The sequence below is a fragment of the Octopus bimaculoides genome, chromosome Z (assembly GCF_046866305.1).
Source record: "Octopus bimaculoides isolate indiv1 chromosome Z, ASM4686630v1, whole genome shotgun sequence".
In the NCBI taxonomy this organism is placed as follows: Eukaryota; Metazoa; Mollusca; class Cephalopoda; order Octopoda; family Octopodidae; genus Octopus; species Octopus bimaculoides.
This window is the reverse complement of record NC_142944.1, coordinates 29,417,117-29,436,847: the sequence shown is the minus strand read 5'-3', so window position 1 is coordinate 29,436,847 and position 19,731 is coordinate 29,417,117. Positions and strand designations below refer to the sequence as shown.

General features: G+C 36.5%; 1 protein-coding gene across 1 annotated transcript in view; it reads left to right on the top strand.

Annotated features, from left to right (window-relative positions):
- The window catches only part of LOC106873736 (electron transfer flavoprotein-ubiquinone oxidoreductase, mitochondrial), a 77,092-nt gene that overhangs the window by 29,769 nt on the left and 27,592 nt on the right, over window positions 1-19,731 (top strand). Inside the window, exons 3-5 of the mRNA XM_014921228.3 lie at window positions 571-723; window positions 4,091-4,167; window positions 14,866-14,947. Coding sequence (XP_014776714.1) covers window positions 571-723; window positions 4,091-4,167; window positions 14,866-14,947 — 312 coding nt within the window. The remainder of the gene's footprint in view (window positions 1-570; window positions 724-4,090; window positions 4,168-14,865; window positions 14,948-19,731) is intronic.

Genomic DNA, 19,731 nt, shown 5'->3' with positions numbered 1-19,731 from the left:
CTCTTGTTTGTACATTGGAGGAACTTTACTAGGCATGTTTCATACAACCGGAGTTCAACTCAACACTGCAATTTAATAAAACATGTTTTGCATGTTGTTGCTTGTCATCTACAGTGGTGAGCTGTTCCTGCCCTGTGGGGTCTTCTTACAGCCAGATGAACTACCAACTACTTGACTAAATGTACAATAACCTGTCTGTGTTCATGCTCCATATTAATATCTCCAAGGAAACGAGCATGAGAATGGAGAGAAGTCTAGAATTTTTACCCCTTAAATTATTTGAAATTATCTGGACCACTGAAAGAGTCTCTATGAGGTAACTCAACCTGACTTGGCCTGCTAAAAGCAGCACCCAAGTTTGCTTTAAATCACATCCAGCTGTCTCACAAACAGCATCCTTTAGATAATGTAGTATGGGGTGTAATGTCCTTTGTAGAACCTGGTGCTAAATAAGAACCTGAATGTATGAAATTGACTATCCAATGTCCTTCACTACACACACTTCCTCTATTCTTTCAACAGCTTATTTAATGTTAGAGTTATCCTTATCCTTTTTTTTCTTTCTTCCAGATATCGATATGGAAAGATATGCTGATGAAACAGACATCCTAATTGTTGGTGGAGGGCCTGCAGGTTTATCTGCAGCTTGTCGCCTCAAACAGCTTGCAGCTGAAAAAGAAATTGAACTACGAGTAACACTAGTTGAAAAATCTGCTGAAATTGGTTGGTAATGTTTTTATTTTATTTTTTATTTCCTTAGTTATTTTTCCCAACTCTAAAGGTATCATTACCATAAACTGTTAGAAGATACCTCTTACCAAGTAATGGTTGAAGTACAGTTTTACTTCCCAGTTGTAACACTTTACACATGTGATGCTCTCATTTTGCATGCTTACCAAAGATATGGGTAATCACTCATAAAAGTATGCCACTAGTTTCTAAAAAGATTGCATAATTTATGTAATGGTTTACTTTTTATTTTAGTTTTGTATCAATTTTTCTATGCCTACATACATAGAGGAGGTTTTGATAAATTTTGTTATTTATTTACTGTTGGAACATCTTTTTTTCTGCCTTGCTATTTCTGGAAGAAGGGATAATACCCATGGCTTTTTTCAGGCCCTCCTAAACCTGTGAAATTGATGCCATTAGTTTTTTTCCCCAAACCACTGTAAGTCAAAGCCTGTGAAAAAGATATGAGCAAGAAATTCCAGAGTTTGACATTCTGAGAGAAAAAAAAGACTGGATATTGCAATTAGTGAAGGGTCAGTGGGTGTGGGTATAATAAAAAGGATGAGAAGACAAGAATTAAGTAGGATGGGAATGCCTGAGTAGAGCTGGTGGGAATCCAGCTAGAAGCCATTATAGTAATTGCAGAAAAATTGATAGACAGTGCATCTCTGGGCTAGAGGCTGGAGTGTATCTGCAAGTGACTTTAAGTTGATCAACCTTTCTTGGATATGGTGTAGGATGTCTGTGTATACAGTAGCAGCACCATCTCAGATGTAAGAATAATATTCCATTGTGAGCCTCGCTTGAACTTATAGAGTGCTGGTAATTGTTAGGGGCTGAAATATTTTCTGGTCCTGAAAAGAAGAGCCAGTCATTGGAATGAGATTCTAGCTATTTTAAAGATATGCTTGTGCTAGGAGTATTGCTTGATGGTAGTAAGACCCAACAATTGGAGCAATTTTGAGAGCTCTAGCTGAATGCTGGTTGTGATTAAAGGGATGTAGTGTGATGATGTTTTTTCTCTTTATATATAAGTAACATTTATGTTGTTGAAAGAGACATGTCCCCAGTAGAGGATACATTTAAGGTTTTGATTTGGGGAGTTAATGTGGGTTTGTTGTGTGGTTTAATGTTGTGTGTGGGTGATGCATGGTTGGAGAATGTTTTGGAGAAATGAAGAGAAGTATCATCAGCATAATGCTGTTATATGTAGCTGGAAGATAGTCTTTTGGTATGTAGAATGAAGCGATTCTAGAACAAAACTGAAGCCAGGGGCACACTAGTGTTGGTAGAATGAGGAACAGAAAAATCTCTGACAACATGTGGCAATAATGCAATGTGGTAAGAAGCTATAAATCCAAGAAGTAAGAGATTGGTGGAGCCCATAGGCAAAAAGTTTTAATAGGGGGTTTACATGCAGACACAGGCAAAAGTTTTGCTGATATCAAGTGTGACAACATTGCTTGCACTAGATTATTCTAAAGCAAGAGTCTACTGGGGAAGACAGAGGAGAAATAAGTCACCAATAGATCTGGTTTTATGGAAACTATATGCATTCAGCTGTTTTCAATCCACTTCTGAGTGAACCCTCTGCATAGGCACAGGTGGCTGTGTGGTAAGAAGCTTGCTTCCCAACTACACGGTTCTGGGGTTCATTGCCACTGTGTGGCACCTTGGACAAGTGTCTTATACTATAGCTTTGGGCCAACCAAAGCCTTATGAGCGGATTTGGTAGATGGAAACTAAAAGAAGCTTGTCATGTTTATATATATATATATATATATATATATATATATATATATATATGTATGTATGTATGTATGTACATATGTATTTATGAGCATGTGTCTTTGTCTATGTTTGTTCCCTTACCATTACTTGGTGTGTTTACATCCCTGTAACTTAGCAATTCAGCAAAACAGACCAATAGAATAAGTGTTAGGCTCACAAAGAATAAGTCCTGGGGTCGATTTCTTTGACTAAAAATCCCTTTAAGGTGGTGCTCCAGCATAGCCAAAGTCAAACGACTGAAACAAGTAAAAGAATGCCTTTCACAGTTATCTGAGCTGGTCATAACCCTACCTGTTCATACTAGCTAGTTATTGGTTGGCAGGGTACTCTTGTGATCAGGTAATTGGTTCTGGCCATCAACACCTTGATGGAATTTTTTAAGTTCAGAAAACAAATCTTCTGCAAGTCATCTCAATTTCATCAGTTCACTGCCTTGGACTAATAAAAGGCAAAGCTGGCCTTGGCAGGATTTGAACTCAGAGCAAAGACAGCTGGAACAAATATCATAAGGCTTTTTATCCAATGCTCCAATGACTCTCCTAATTCTCTGCCTTCACAATTAAATGGTTAATAGTAATTAGTCATTTAAATGTGATGTCAGGAAAGAAACTGTTTTATCAACCAAGCAAACTGAAGCAAATAGTGTTTGTATTCATTTCTCAAAAAGTACTACACAACAGTTGTATTAGTAGTAAGCACTGTTACTAAGGACTAAACTGTGATGTTTTTGTTGTTGGTTACTCCCAGAACAGACTGATGATCAAAGGCATTCCAGCTATGACCATTCCTCTCTTTTCTTAGGTATAGTATAGCTTGGACTACATCATACTATGTCCTTTTTTAAGACAATAGGGTAAGATCTGAGAGATGTTATCTATTTCTAGCAGGTTGAGTAACTACTTAGCTATATTTGAAGAATCACCATTTCCTCGTGTGGTTTGGGAGAGGAGGAAAAAGTAGGATTTGTATGTATAAGTGTGAAAATTCTTGTTTATGACAATTGTCACAACTAGTTATATTTTTAAACTGAATATCTTATCTTCCTGACTGACTGTGATTTAGTTGTATGTTTTACCAACCAGGCAGACTGAGGCTATTACAGTATTGTTGTTGTTGCTGCTTGACCCCAGGTCAACCCTGATCAAGTAAATCTATGATGAAAAGCATTCCAACCATGGCCAGCCTGTCTTTTTAGGGATATGTACAGCTACATTATTTAGTGTGTTCTTTCCTAAAATAGTATGGTTGAATTTGGGAGAGATTTGGCTGCTACTTCTAGCATATCAAGTTTCTATATAGAGACTCCTTCGGTGGCTCATGTATAGTAATGTATCTTGTGTAGGACAGTACAACACAAAGATTGGGACAAAGTTTGATCCTAATACCTTCTGCACAGTAATTTAACTCCTTAACATCACTCAATTCTCAATTGTAGTATAGCTCCCAAGTGTAGCAAAGAGAGTTATATTGTGTTAAATTAACATGTTTGTCTGTTTTGCTATGTAAATATCATGATAAATCTGTGCTCATGCAATAGTATTAACACACAATATTTGTATTCTTCCAGGTGGACACACTTTATCTGGTGCTTGCTTAGAACCAATAGCTTTAAATGAGCTCTTTCCAAATTGGAGTGATTTGGAGGTAAGTAGATACCTTGATTTTAAGGAAGGTTCTCTTTGGAACAAGTTTACAGAATATCAAGAATCTAAATAATTAAGATAATCTTCTGAAGATACAGCACTGTTATTTGACAACAAATTAGAAGAATCATGAGAGTATAGAACAAAACCCTTGCACTTTGAATTCAGATCCTACCATTGTTAACTTTACCTTCCATCCTTGGTAAAATAAAGTACCAGTCTAGTGCAGTGGATTGACAGAATTGTCAGACAAGATTATGCCGCTCTTTGTTCCAGCTCTTTGATTCTGAGTTCTTAAGCTTAATCTGATGCCCATAATTTGATCCTTGGGAGCCTTTGGCAGAATTCATTCTATCACAAGTATTCCGATTAATTTTCCTGTTTTAGGAATGTTCTTTCCTTTCCTGAAGTCTCAAAGGTTATGAGCATTGCCCTTCCATACTTGACTAACTGGAGTTTATATTAATGCTCAAATGGTTATGGATTTTTAGCAAAAAGACAAAGATTAGATGTCCATATTAACATATTCAACCAGAGGCATTTGTGGTTAGCAAAGTATAAACCTCAGACCAGATGCACCACTCTAACATATGAGTAGTGTGTCTGGTCTGAGATTTATACTGTCGTTATCATAATTCTGATTTCTACATAAAGAGATTTACATGTGATATTTGGAGGTGGTCATGAAAACTGGCAACTGATGAGCAAACCATAATATTTCATTTTTTACTCAGTCATGCAAAACTAAACTAAAGAAATTCAGATAAGACAAGTTAAGCTGGTATTTACTAGTATTTTGTTGTCATTAATTTTCACATTTATTAGGGAGGTATCAACTCTACTGTCAGTGTATAGAGCAACTTGCATGATGTTTGTATTCATAGTGCAATGCTGCATTTTGTGCGCAAGCAGCAAGCAGAGGGTTTGTGAATGAAGACTCGGAAGAAATTAAATTAGCATATTTCTCTGGATGCGTAATGTTAGTATGCATAAATAATGAAGTACAAATGAGCTGAAAGTAAAACTGGATATAAGAGGAATCAGATGTCATGTGTAACAGAGAAGACTGTATTGGTATGTGATGCACATATGAAAGACAACAGCCATGTAAAGAAATTCCAGGCACACACAGTATGTGAATCCTGTGGAAGGGATCTAGAAATATCTAGAATGAAGTGGAGAAGACTAATCTCAATATGCTGAGCTTCATAAAGATGACAGAAGCCTGCTATGCTTGACAACATTAAAGGCTGGGAATAAGAGAAGTTGGGTCATGCTTGAAAGAAATCTTCAACTGAACTCCTCACAGGTAGGAAATAGTAGTTCAAACTCTTCTGGATGCACAATAGTGACAATAGATATACCGTTAGCTGAGAGATGGATAGATAATGTAATAAGTAGTCAGGGTGTGTGATAGGATAATTAAGTTAAGACTAATTGTAGGCAACACAATAGCAGCATTTATCTTGACATATGCCTCACAAGTGGGACTGCCAGAAGCACAGAAGGATTGCTTCTATGAAGCCCTTTTACAAATTACTTCAGTGACAAATAACAGCAACCTCATTATTGTAGCTGGTGGCTTCAGTGGACATGTTAACCAACACACTGATGGCTTTCACAATGCACATGGTTATGGCTCAAGAAATGAAGCAAGTTTTGTGATGCTACTGATCTTACAATTTACAACACATTCTTTAACAAACCATCCAACCACCTCATTACCTGCTAATCTGCAAACACACAAGTCAGAGTGTCATTAAGAAACAGGACAGAAAGATGAATGCGCTACTCAACATAGGTTATTAGCTAGTGACTTCTATGTCAGAGTTAGGTTGACTCAGAAAAGAAAACAGCATAGAGAAAGAAGATTTGGAAATTAAAGGATCCAACAATTGGGAATAGGGTTAGAGAAATTCTAAATGATACACATGACTGTAGGGAAGAAGATTTAGATACTTGTAGTATAGATGACAACTGGGGATTTGTACATGATAACCTGCTTAAAGCTACAAATCTGATGTGGCTGGAGCAAAGTCCCAACCAAACCAAAAGTAACATGGTGGTGGAATAAGATTGATAGGGCAGTAAAGGCTAAGAGACAGGCATGGGAGGACTGGAAGAATGGTAGTAGTAAGGAGCACTACTTGATGACTAGAGATTTGCATGTCCTGAAATGTGAGGATCTGAAATGAGAAGTGTTCAGAATTGTGAGAAAATGTGTGAAAAAGAAGTGAGATGTATTTGGAATGATGAAGGCAAACTCACCATTAATATGGAACATAAGAAACTGGTATGGAAGTGCTATTGTGAAAAGCTGCTAAATGTAGAAAATGCATAGGATAAACAGGGATTACCCTATGCTGATCCAATACAGAGACCAACAATTCAAGTTGACTGCAGTGTGATAAATAAAATGATCAAGAACATGGAAAGAGGGAAAACTGTGAATCAGGAATAGTTGCAGAAACACTTAAAATATATGGGAAAGTAGGATACAAGATTACCAGACAGTTAATTAAATCATAGAAGAAAGTGTCATGCCCAACAACTTATGTGTTCAAATATGCCCCAAGCATATTTGAACTGGTAATAACCTTATATTTATACACATTACTGCTTAGTGCTGCCACCTTGTAATATATATATATATATATATATATATATATATATATATAAGCAATGTTAATTCTCTAAATGAAGTATTAACAGTAACTGCACGATAAAGTGTAGTATATTGCCACTTAAGTGTGGCTGACCCCTAGGGGTGGATGTTACTGTTGCTTTTAGCCCCAGGAGGACATCTCCTCCAGCTGGCTTATCGACACACGACTGTGTCCTGTTTGCCAAGGGAGTTATCCCTCTCACCTCGACCAGCAGCACAAACGTATCCGGATTTCAGGGTTATTTCCCTTCGTCGGCGTTCGACAGCTGATGACCTTGGTGAGAGAGACAAAAACCTGGCAAACCTTATATCTTCTTTTCCAGTGAAATTCTTCACTGATATTGAAAAGGTGAAAACAAGCAATGTTAATTCTCTAAATGAAGTATTAACAGTAACTGCACGATAAAGTGTAGTATATTGCCACTTAAGTGTGGCTGACCCCTAGGGGTGGATGTTACTGTTGCTTTTAGCCCCAGGAGGACATCTCCTCCAGCTGGCTTATCGACACACGACTGTGTCCTGTTTGCCAAGGGAGTTATCCCTCTCACCTCGACCAGCAGCCGACGAAGGGAAATAACCCTGAAATCCGGATACGTTCGTGCTGCTGGTCGAGGTGAGAGGGATAACTCCCTTGGCAAACAGGACACAGTCGTGTGTCGATAAGCCAGCTGGAGGAGATGTCCTCCTGGGGCTAAAAGCAACAGTAACATCCACCCCTAGGGGTCAGCCACACTTAAGTGGCAATATACTACACTTTATCGTGCAGTTACTGTTAATACTTCATTTAGAGAATTAACATTGCTTGTTTTCACCTTTTCAATATCAGTGAAGAATTTCACTGGAAAAGAAGATATAAGGTTTGCCAGGTTTTTGTCTCTCTCACCAAGGTCATCAGCTGTCGAACGCCGACGAAGGGAAATAACCCTGAAATCCGGATACGTTCGTGCTGCTGGTCGAGGTGAGAGGGATAACTCCCTTGGCAAACAGGACACAGTCGTGTGTCGATAAGCCAGCTGGAGGAGATGTCCTCCTGGGGCTAAAAGCAACAGTAACATCCACCCCTAGGGGTCAGCCACACTTAAGTGGCAATATACTACACTTTATATATATATATATATATATATATATATATATGTATATATAATATATATATATCATCATTTAATGTGCATTGTCCATGCTGGCATGGATTCGACTGTTTGACCAGAGCTAGCAAGTTAGGGAGCTGCACCAGACTCCAATCTGATTTGATGTGGTTTTTATGGCTGGATACTCTTCTTAATGCCAACCACTTTACAGGGTGTGCTAGGTGCTTTTACCTGGCATTGCATGGGCACTTTTATGTGGCATCGCACGGACACTTTTACATGACACCGAATGGGGGCTTTTACATGATGCCACACAGGTACTTGTATGTGACACCACACAGGTACTTGTATGTGATACCACACAGGCGCTTTTATGTGGCACTGCCACAAGTGCTTTACACCACCAGATACTTTAAGCATCTCAGCAGTGGTTCTTAATGGTCCAGGAGCTTTCCTGTCTTCATATCTTTAATTGCCTTATTCATTATACTATCAACTCTGATGGCTGGTCCATCAGTTGGTTCAATATCTGAAAGATTCACCTTCTCCCATGCATTTTCCACATTTAGTAACCTTTCATAGTGGCACTTCCATGCCTCTTCCCTGAATCACTAAGTACAAGCATACCATTATCCATTCGCACACGTTTCTCATCCACAGCATCTTTACTCTCTCTGATATACTGCTTTGCAATCTTGAACACTCATACTTCTGATCTACATACTGTTGAACATTGGCAAATCTCTTACTTTCTGCTTTTCCTTTTACTATATAAACTTGTCACCTAATTTCTCTTCTTTCTGCCTGATATAGTTCTGCTACATGAGGGTGTGTTGCCTAATGGTTCGGGTGTTTCACTAACAATCGCCAGATCATGAGCTCAATTCCCAAGCCAGGCAGCATGTTGTGTTCTTGAGCAAAACACTTCATTTCATGTTGCTCTAGTACTGTGTGGAAACCAGCATGCTAAAGAATAGACCCAACATTTCGTTTGCATGTCATAAAAGGCAACTGAAAGAGTTCAGGAAGGATTTGCATTCAAATCTCATAAAACTTTTACCAACAACTACCCAAACAGACCCATGGGTCAGAGGGTTGTCATCTGAGTAGTGCAAAGGTGTCTTCTGGGAATCACCAATAAATGGTGGATGCAACAATGCATGCCTCCATAACACTACAACTACCACCATATTTCCAGCCTTTCCACACCCATCTCTTTACTTTTATAGCATGATCTACCTCCTTATTCCACCACCATGTCACCCTCCTACAGCCCTCAGTAATCTGTCCCACTGGAATTTCCAGTTGTCCTCTAAGCCTTATGTCTCTAACTCTTCCTCTTTCTCATCAGAAGTTTCCATTAGAACATCTCTAAATTTCTGTCAATTTGCTGGGTCTTTGGGCTTCCATAATTCCCTTTTACAGACTACTTTGTTTCTGCAAGTCCCTCTAGCTCTAATTCTGAAGTTACTAACTACTAACCTATGCTGGGTTGTACACTCTTTGGCTGGGAAAGATATTGCTTTTACAAACATCCATCTATCTTGTTGTCTGGTGAGGATGTAGTCAATCTAGCTTATGTGCCCATCAAACTGATAGGTTATCAGGTGGCTGACTGGTTTCCTGAAATTAGTATTTGCAGATCATCAGATCATTTGCATCACGGAACTCCATGCAGTACTGCCCAACATGTTCATTGCGGTCACCAGCCACAATAACAAAGTTTCTGTTATTTATCATTGAGGTAGTCTGATCATCAGCCAGCCCAGACTATGGAGCATATACAGAGATGAATGTAACCATTAATTTATGTAAGATTAATCTCAACTTGACTACCCTATCACATACCCTGACTATCTCAATTACCTTATCTACCCATTTTTTTCTGCCAAAAGTATGCTTACACTACCTACCCCATCACTGCTACATACTCAGAAGAATTTGAACTTCTGTGTCTTACTCCTGAGGAATTTAGTGGAGGCTTTAGTCCATCTTGCACACTGCACATATCTACATGCCATTACTCCAGCATTTCAATAATTTCATCAGTCATTCCTTTCAAGTCTGCCAACATTGATGATGGCAGACTTGAAAGGAAGAATAGTGGGAAGACAGTCATTGTGTAACTTCTGTTAACACCTGAAAAGTTTTGCACAAGCATTTTCCAGCTGGTAGATGGCTTTGGTACATAGTCATTTTACTCAATGAATGTGGTTATTTTAAGGCTTAACACTTGCAAGTTACTTGATGACCTCACTTTTGCCAGTGTCACGAAAAAAAAAAAACAACACCCAGTGCCTTCTGTAAAGTGGTTTGTAACTGGAAAGGGCATCCAGCCAAAGAAACCCTGCTGAAGCAGACATTGAAACAACACAGTCCTCCAGTATGGAAAACAAACATTAAATGATGTGGGTGGTGGTGTTAGATATGTTTGTGTGTGAAGTCCTGTCAACCGTAACCATGTTGAGTTAGATATCAGATAAAAAACCTGTTAAGAGAGTGACTATTAGTGTTAATTTCCACCATCATCTTTGAATATCAGAGTAGCAGGGGCTTGTATTCTGGGTGTACTGGGTGAGTGCTATACGCCTACAAAAGCTGGTTAATTCATCATAAATATTAAGATAATCATAGATCATAATTGGAGCACTAATTTCCTCTCCCTTTTATGAAGTATTGTTGTAGCTGTTCTGAGATAGCACTTCACTCTTCACAGCTTGTTAATTGTATCATATGTGTTGGATGGATGACAGGGTAATAATAAACATATGGACCAAAGCTGAGCAACATTTCATTTGTCCACATTTTGCTTATTATTCACTTTTATGACCCTCTGTAAGAAAGTATGTATAACCAGCCATGAAGAACAAATCAGCAGTACAAAGAAATCAAATACCAATCCCTTTAAAACGGCAACCACTTTAACAGTGTCAGAATCACCATCCCACTACATCTACATATTCAAAACAGTTTGCCAATGTCCCTTCAACAACAACACACCCTGATAAGCTCAGTGACTACTATTAAATTCAGGCCAAGACAGATAGACATGATGTTCTTGAAGCCGAGGATTTCAAACTTACAAAGACAATATTTACATATTGCCTGAAGAAACACAACTCATAATGCAGGGAGATAGTTACATAATCAAGTACCTGCACACCTGGAGAAGTACATTGTGTGGAAACAATTGTAATGATTAAAAAATAAATGTCCAACTGTTGACTCCAATATTTTCAATTATCTATTCATACATGACAGATGCCTAGACACAAACTACATATAATACTATTATTGGATAGCACAGGATAAATCTGAAGGTGGACGAGCTTTATACTGTACTCTACTACGTTTTTAACAAAATATACCATAACTATATATATACACACACACACAAGTATATATATATATATGTGTGTTGTTTTCTCAAAGTAAAGGATAACTTATTTAACACATCTTTGAAACAGGAAATTGTCATAAACACTGATTTCAGTGTTCTTAGAAATGTAAATGAAAGTGTGAATACACACACACACACACACACACACACACATGCATGCACGTGCGTGCATATGTACATGCATGTGTATATAAGTGAGTGTGTGTGTCTATGATCATGATCATAGTGATGATGATATTGATGCAACAGGCATGGCTGTGTGGTAAGAAGTTTTATGTTTGTCTGTCCTTGTTCATCCCCTCTTTGTAATGCCTTTATGGCAAATATTTATGAAATAAAGAAGTTTGCTTCCCCACCATTTGGTTTGGGGTTCATTCCCACTGTGCAGCACCTTAGCTAAGTTTCTTTGACTACAGACCCAGGCCAACCAAAGCATTGTGAGTGGAAATGTTAAAATGAAACTAAAAGAAGCCCATCAAGTGTGTGTGTGTGTGTGTTTTATTGTCTCCCTGCCTTGACATCCTGCGATAGTTGTGAGTGTCGTTGTCATGCAAGTAGTGTCCTTTATTTCTAATATTGTGCAAGGACATACCTAGCCATGGGGAAATATTACATTACTTGAAAACATGTAAAGGTTGGTGACAGGAAAGGCATCTGGCCATTCAAAATCTACGTGTTTCATGTATACAAATGTGTGTGTGTGTGTAAAATATATAAACTATATCTGATTGTTCCCATCCTTCAATATTATGTATCTACATATATTTATTGTGTTGCTGACATTTTCCAATGATTTCTTCTGCTGTTTCGATGCACCATTTTCTATCATTAATAAAACTGTCAGCATTTTTTATGACAATAGTTTGGGAGAAGAGTAAATAACTGTTTTGTTTTTTACTAGGCAGCTTCACAATGAGCATAATGAACCATTGAAATTTAGCATGGCAAGTGCTATATGTTCTTCAAAATTTTATGATGCAATCTATGACTAGAATCTTCAATATATTGATATGGATGGGTATGGAATTGTAGAAGTTGTTATCAAACTCCTGAAATGGTAGATAGCCACATGGAAGAAAGCAATTACAAAAAAATGTTCAGCCCGTCCTCAATGTCTGGCGTTTCAGAGAAAGTTGGTTGCTATTTCTAGCAAACCTAGTGACCTCGTAGCCCATGGATAATTTGTGGTGAATATAGGACAAAATCCCCTAAATATTTTTGCCTGTTTTTGAAGAAAAAATATTAATTTAAGTAATTTATTGCTGAAGTAATCATAAAAAATATAATAATCTTTCGTTGTGTTGATTCACTCTACCTGATCATTGTTTTGCCTACCTGAATACCATAATTCACCATGTCTAGGTGAAAACATGACTTCTTAAAAAAACTAGCAGTGCAATGGAAGGCCAATAATGCAACCAGCCACTAAGGAAAGAATGCAGATAGGTGAGGATAAAGAAAAACACTTTCCTGTTTCAGTGTATAATCTGCTTTGGAAATTACAGTATTCAGGTGGACTAAACAATGATCATGTGAAGTGAACCAACACAAAGAAAGATTATAATATTTTTCATGATTACTTCAGTAATAAATTACTTACATTTATTCTTCTAATTTTAATGGTATTAAATGGTTTTAAAGTTCAAAAACAGAAGAAAAAAATATACTTGAGTTAGTTTGTCCAATCTCACACTTTAAGTTAGGGGGTTTTGTTGGTGGAGGGTCTGGACCCCACTTGTGGCCCTTGGAGCTTTCTGAATGACACACTAGAGAAAAATTACCTTTAACTTTTTAGTGGTGCAGCTTGGTTGATGATAAGATAAGTCTCATGTAGCGCTCTTCTTCAGAAAGGCATGCCCATGCATGCCTTTAACATTAATGTTTTACGAACATTTCTGTATTTATTTTTAACATGGTAGCTTCATATCCAGGTTGCTGTAGGAAATGTACATTCTCAAAAACTGAATAAATAGGTTAACACAACCTATTTTAATATCACTCTATCAATATGTAGTGATTGTGTATTACATATAATAAATATATATTATATACACATATATAAAGAAAAAGTTGGAAGTTAAAATAAAAAATAAATTTTGTATAGTATGTGTGCATTTTTACATTTATGCTATATATTCTATAGAGATAGTGTATATACCATGTCCACTTCCCCACACTCTGTTGTAACCAGTAATTAACTGTTTTAACCAGTCTAACTGTTGTAACCAGTCGTTCCTCAATACATCAACTTTCTGGTATATCCTCCCGGCCTGTATTTTTCCTGCAATTATTCAAATAAAGCATCTATATTGATCTCACTGATTTTCAAAGGTGTATGAAGGATTGGGACAGTGCTTTCATCTATTTTGAGTGTAGGACAAAAGCCCCTCCAGACAAAACCCCAACGGTTCTTAGACATACCTTTTTTGACAAAAAAAAAATTGCTTATAGATAAATGACCAATAATTTGGAAATAAACAAATTTGACATTTATTGCACTACGATTTTGTAATCGCTCACTTATAGTAAGGCTACATTTTATACTCTTTGTGTCCAGTACTGGTCAGCACATTGGTATGTGGTGTTCTTTATAGAGAGAGAGAGAGAGAGAAAAAAAAAACTATAACTTATTCAGCAAAAGCAGCTGGAAATAAAAATTTTAAGAAATAGGTCAACATGACATGGTTTTGTAAACAGTTTTTTTTTTTTGTTTTGTAGTTTAGATAATACGTTTTCACATTCAGTTCGATTCTCTTCATCACACACACACACAAAGGTGTATGTATTTTATGTATGTATGTACTTGATTGCTTCTATGTAGGTTTTATGTTTCTATACATTTCTTGAAGTGTGTTCAGTTATTCTATTCTGCTTATTTATTTTCAATTGAATGTATTTTGTTTACTTAAAAATTGGAATTTTAGAAAACGATTTTTTTTTTTTTTTGCAACCGCGATTTCCGTTTTTGTTTATGTGAAATTATATGAAGAAAAAATTTTTTTAAGATTCGGCTGTTATTTCTAGAATGTGGAGAGACTTTCTAGGCTTAACTTTATGTGCTGGTTGAAAATCATTTAATAAAAATTCTGGGGTCAATACATTCGACTAAAAATTCCTCAAGGTGGTGCCCCAGCATGGCCACAGTTCAATGACTGCAACAAGTAAAAAGATTAAAAAAACGAAATATATCACAGAAGTGGTTTTGATCAGGCTTTAAAAAATTCTGGGTTTCATACAGCCATCTAAAAATTCTTCAAGGTGGTGCCCCAGCATGGGTGGATGTTGTCTAATAACTGCAACAAGTAAAAAAAAATTTTAATTCTGGGGTTGATACATTCAACTAAAAATTATTCAAGGCAATACCCCAGCATGGCTACAGCCTAATGACTGAAACAAGTGGAAGGTGAAAAGAAAGAAAAATTAATGAAAAGTATAACTGTGGGGCTTTTGTCCACTTTCACACTGTAACTATGGGGCTTTTATATTGATGATTTTATATAAAATATAAAGGAAATTTTTGTAAGTATTTTCATTTTTTTTTTCCAGGCTCCACTGCTTACTCCTGTGACTGAAGACAAGTTTGCTTATCTGACAGAGAAAGGAAGAATTCCAATTCCTATTTTACCTGGTTTGTTCATGCATTTTTTTTTTTTTATATTAAACTAACTTGCACAGAATTAAATAACACAGCAAATTTTTCATTCAAATATATAATAACCATCTCAGCACCTTCATTTTTTTTTTCAGGAAATGAAGTTTAGAACTTTTGAAGCTATTTAAGTATCCTAATTTTAATACATGATCCTTGACCATACAATCATAGAAAATATACCATTATTCATTTGTGCATAATGTGAGAAATTTGATGCAAAATATCAAATTTAAAATTCAAGCATGGTATTAGGTGACAAATTGGCATAGTCATTAGAGCATTGTATAAAATGCCTCCCGATTGTGTACTCTGAGTTCCAATCCCACAGAGGCTAACTTTGCCTTTCATCCTTTCTTAATTAATAAAGTACCAATTGATTGAGCTGTCAAGAAAATTGGACTGGACCTGATGCCTTTTGGTACTTGTTCCACATCTTTGTTTTCTTGTTTCAAATCTCATCATGGTTAATGTAGGTTATAGACTTAACCCTCATCCAGTTTAACACCACCTTAGATGTCTTTAGTGCTACTCTGTTATATTACATTCAAACCAGGTTTAACAGCAATTTCCTCCCTCCTGACTAAAAGATAAATAAATACTCAAGTGTAAATAAATGAGGAGGATATATTACTGATATTGTACATTAAAAAATGTGGGGATAACATTATGTATGAGATCACATTGAACTTGAGTGTTTATAGTTGATATGAAGCATAATATATTTCTAAAGCAAGATCATGATTCCAAATCTCTCTAATGCACTAGATTGACAAAAATAATTTATGCTATTTAGTTATGTTGCTTTATGACTGCATAGAATCTCTTGAGAGTAGCACAAAAGCCTGTTGGACAAAAGCCTGTTGGACAAAAGCCTGTTGGACAAAAGTGCCATAAAGTGGACAAAAGCCCATGGTTATATATATATTTTTTTTTTTTTTCACGTTTTACTTGTTGCAGTTATTAGACTGCAGCCATACTGGGGCACAACCTTGAAGAATTTTTAGTCGAATGTATTGACCCCAGAATTTTTTTTTATTTTTACTTGTTATAGTTATTAGAGGCACCACCTTGAAGAATTTTTAGATGACTGTATGGAACCCAGAATTTTTTTTTAAGCTTCATCAAAACCACTTCTTAGTTTTTTTTTTTCTATTTAATTGTTGCAGCCACACCCTAGCAGTTGAGGGAACCTGTGGAAGAGGTAGGCCCAGGAAGATCTGGGAAGAGGTGGTGAGGCACGACCTTCGAACATTGGGCCTCAACAAGGCGATGACTTCTGACCGAGACCTTTGGAAATATGCTGTGCATGAGAAGACCTGGCAAGCTAAGTGAGACAAATCCAAGGCCTCTGCCAGGGGTGTAGCCAGCCCACTTATGTGTACCTTTCAGTCATTGGACACTAAACTCTGCTTGCAAAGACCTGTTGAGGCAAGTGAAATCAAACTAAATTCGACAACTGGCACCATGCCAACGTCGTCTCCTTCATTGGACACGAAACTCAGCTTGCGAAGACCTGTTGGGGCAAGCGAAAGTGAAATCGTGATGGCACCTGTGCCCAACGTCACCTTCCTGGCACTTGTGCCGGTGGCACGTGTAAAGACATTCAAGCAGGTGGCACGTATAATACGCCATTTGCCAGTACCACCTGACTGGCCTTTGTGCCGGTGGCATGTAAAAGCACCCACTACACTCTCGGAGTGGTTGGCGTTAGGAAGGGCATCCAGCTGTAGAAACTCTGCCAAATCAGATTGGAGCCTGGTGCAGCCTTCTGGTTCACCAGTCCTCAGTCAAATCGTTCAACCCATGCTAGCATGGAAAGCGGACGTTAAACGAGGACATCATTAGACTGTGACCATGCTGGGGCACCACTTTGAGGAATTTTTAGTTGAATGTATTGGCCGCAGAACTTTTTTTAATGATTTTCAACCAGCACCTGAAATTAAGCCTAGAAGGTCTCTCAACATTCTAGAAATAACAGCCAAATCGCTTGAAATTATTTTTATAACCCCCTCGGTTGTTTTTTTTTTTTTTTTGTTACTCTTCGTTTTTTTTATTTTCTAAAAATCTTTTTACTTGTTTCAATCATTGGACTGCAACCATGCTGGGGCACCACCTTGAAGAATTTTTAGTTGCAGAAAAAACAGCATTTTAAAATTTAAAGTCTTTTGTTTTTTTCTCTGAGCACTTCCAGATTATTGAGAATGTGCTGACCTTTGAACTTTCTCCAGCCGTTGAATATCTAACAGGATTATGGTGCCGAAGGCTAGTACTTCTTATCATTTCTATGTTTCTACACATTTCTTGAACTAAATGCTTTTCCTTTTGTTAGAATTCAGACAATCTGTACATCGAGTAGCAAAGAGTCTTGTGTTCTGTTATTCTATTCTGCTTATTTATTTTCGATTGAATATATTTTGTTTACTTAAAAATTGGAATTTTGGAAAATAAAAAATTTTTTTTTACAACCACAATTTCCATTTTTGCTAACATGAAATAATGAAAACAAAATTTTTAAAGATCAAGCATGTGGAGAGACCTGCTGAGCTTAACTTCATGTTCTGGTTGAAAATCACCTAAAAAAGATTCTGGGGTCAATACATTCAACTAAAAATTCCTCAAGATGGTGCCCCAGCATGGCCGCTGTCCAATGACTGAAACAAGTAAAAAGATTTTTTAGAAAATAAAAAAAAAAATGAAGAATTACCAAAACATATAACTAAGGGAGTTATAAAATAATTTCAAGAGATTTCTAGCATGTGGAGAGACCTTCTAGGCTTAACTTCATGCGCTGGTTGAAAATCATTTAATAAAAATTCTGGGGTCAATACAATTGACAAAAAATTCCTCAAAATGGTGCCGTAGCATGGTCGCAGTCTAATGACTGCAACAAATAAAAAGAAAAAAAAGAAATATATCACAGAAGTGGTTCTGATCAGGCTTTAAAAAATTATTCAAGGCGGTACCCCAGCATGGCCACAATCTAATGACTAAAAGAAGTAAAAGGTGAAAAAAATGAAAAAATAACCATGGGGCTTTTGTCCAGATCCCGCATCTTTCACATTACTAGTATATACACGAGTTTAATGTGTCTATTGTTCAGCATATCACCACTCATCTCAGCCTTGTCTCATGCTGTGAGCTCAACATCTTGAAATCTTTCACTATTTTCTTTCATGTCTTCCTCTTTAGCAATCGCCTTCATAGATTTACCTGTTTCGTTATACATATTTACCTTCTGTGTGTGTGTGTGTTATATATATATATATATATATATATATATATATATATATATATATATAACAATCTAAAGATATATTGCAAATAACAAGCCCTAGTTAGTCTTAAAGTGACTTTGCTTTATTACCTGTATGGGCTTATAGTTTTACAGTCAATATATGCGTGTATGTCAATATATGTGTGTGTGTATACGACCCTTGTATATGTTAAATCATAATTACTGTTTCATATTGCAGTTATATATATCCTTGCATGAAAGGTTAAGTAACAAATTTTAACCAGTAAAGCTTATTTAGAGTCACTAGTTTGCTGGGTTTCAAATCTCACATTTTTTATTCTTCTTTCCTGTACACAATGGGTATTGGTAAAATATGTACCGTTAATTATAGGGTGTAATAAATTGATTTATTTTTGAAATTTTTTCCTGATATTATATGTAGGTCATGCTAACCTTATTAGGAAATTATTTTCTTTCGCATTTTTATTCATTTTTAACGTAATCTTTTTCCATGTAACCTTCTATAAAACATTAAGAAAGCATTTTATTGCTTCAAATTTTTTATCAAATTAGTAATTTTAATGTCATTAGTTTCTCGTTTGAGTTTTGGGGATGTTTTTTTTTTTTCATGTGGTTAGGTTGTAAGCCTTATTCATCATTGTCATCAGCTTCATTTTAACACCAACTTTTCTGTATGTGAATTGGTCAGCTCAAGTTCAAACTTAAATGGCATACTGCTCCCATTGTGAAACTCTGCTGTTGTTACATACACGCAGATATCCTAGATTACATTTTTAAAAATGTTCAGTAAATATATCACTAGTACTAGATGTGAAAATGAAAGCAGCAGAATATGTGTCAATGGGCCTAGTCTCCACTTTGAGCAGGGGCGTATATTCCAGGTGTGCTAAGTGTGCACTGTGAGTGTAGGACAAAACCCCCATAGTTAAATCCCCGTCAGTTATATTTTTCATTTTTTACCCCTTTTTACTTATTTCAGTCATTAGACTGTGGCCATGCTTAGGTACCACCTTGAAGAATTTTTAGTTAAATGTATTGACCCCAGAATTTTTTTGTTCCTTTTTACTTGTTGCAGTTATTGGACTGCAGCCATGCTGGGGCATCACCTTGAATTTTTAGACAACTATATCAAACCCAGAAGTTTTTTTTAAGCCTGCTCAAAACCACCTCATTGATATATTGGGGTTTTTTTAGTGGGGGAGGGGATTCTTCTTTTGTATTTGTCAAATTATTAGACGGCAGCCATGCTGGGGTACCACCTTGATGAGTTTTTAGTTGAATGTATCGACCCCAGAATATTTTTAGGTGATTTTCAACCAGCACATGAAGTTAAGCCTAGAAAGACTTTCCACATGCTAGAAATAACAGCCAAATCTCTTGAATTTTTTTTTTTATAATTTCATGTAAGCAAAAACGGAAATCGCGGTTGTAAAAAAAAACTTTTATTTTCCAAAATTCCAAGTTTTAAGTAAACAAAATATATTCAATTGAAAATGAATAAGTA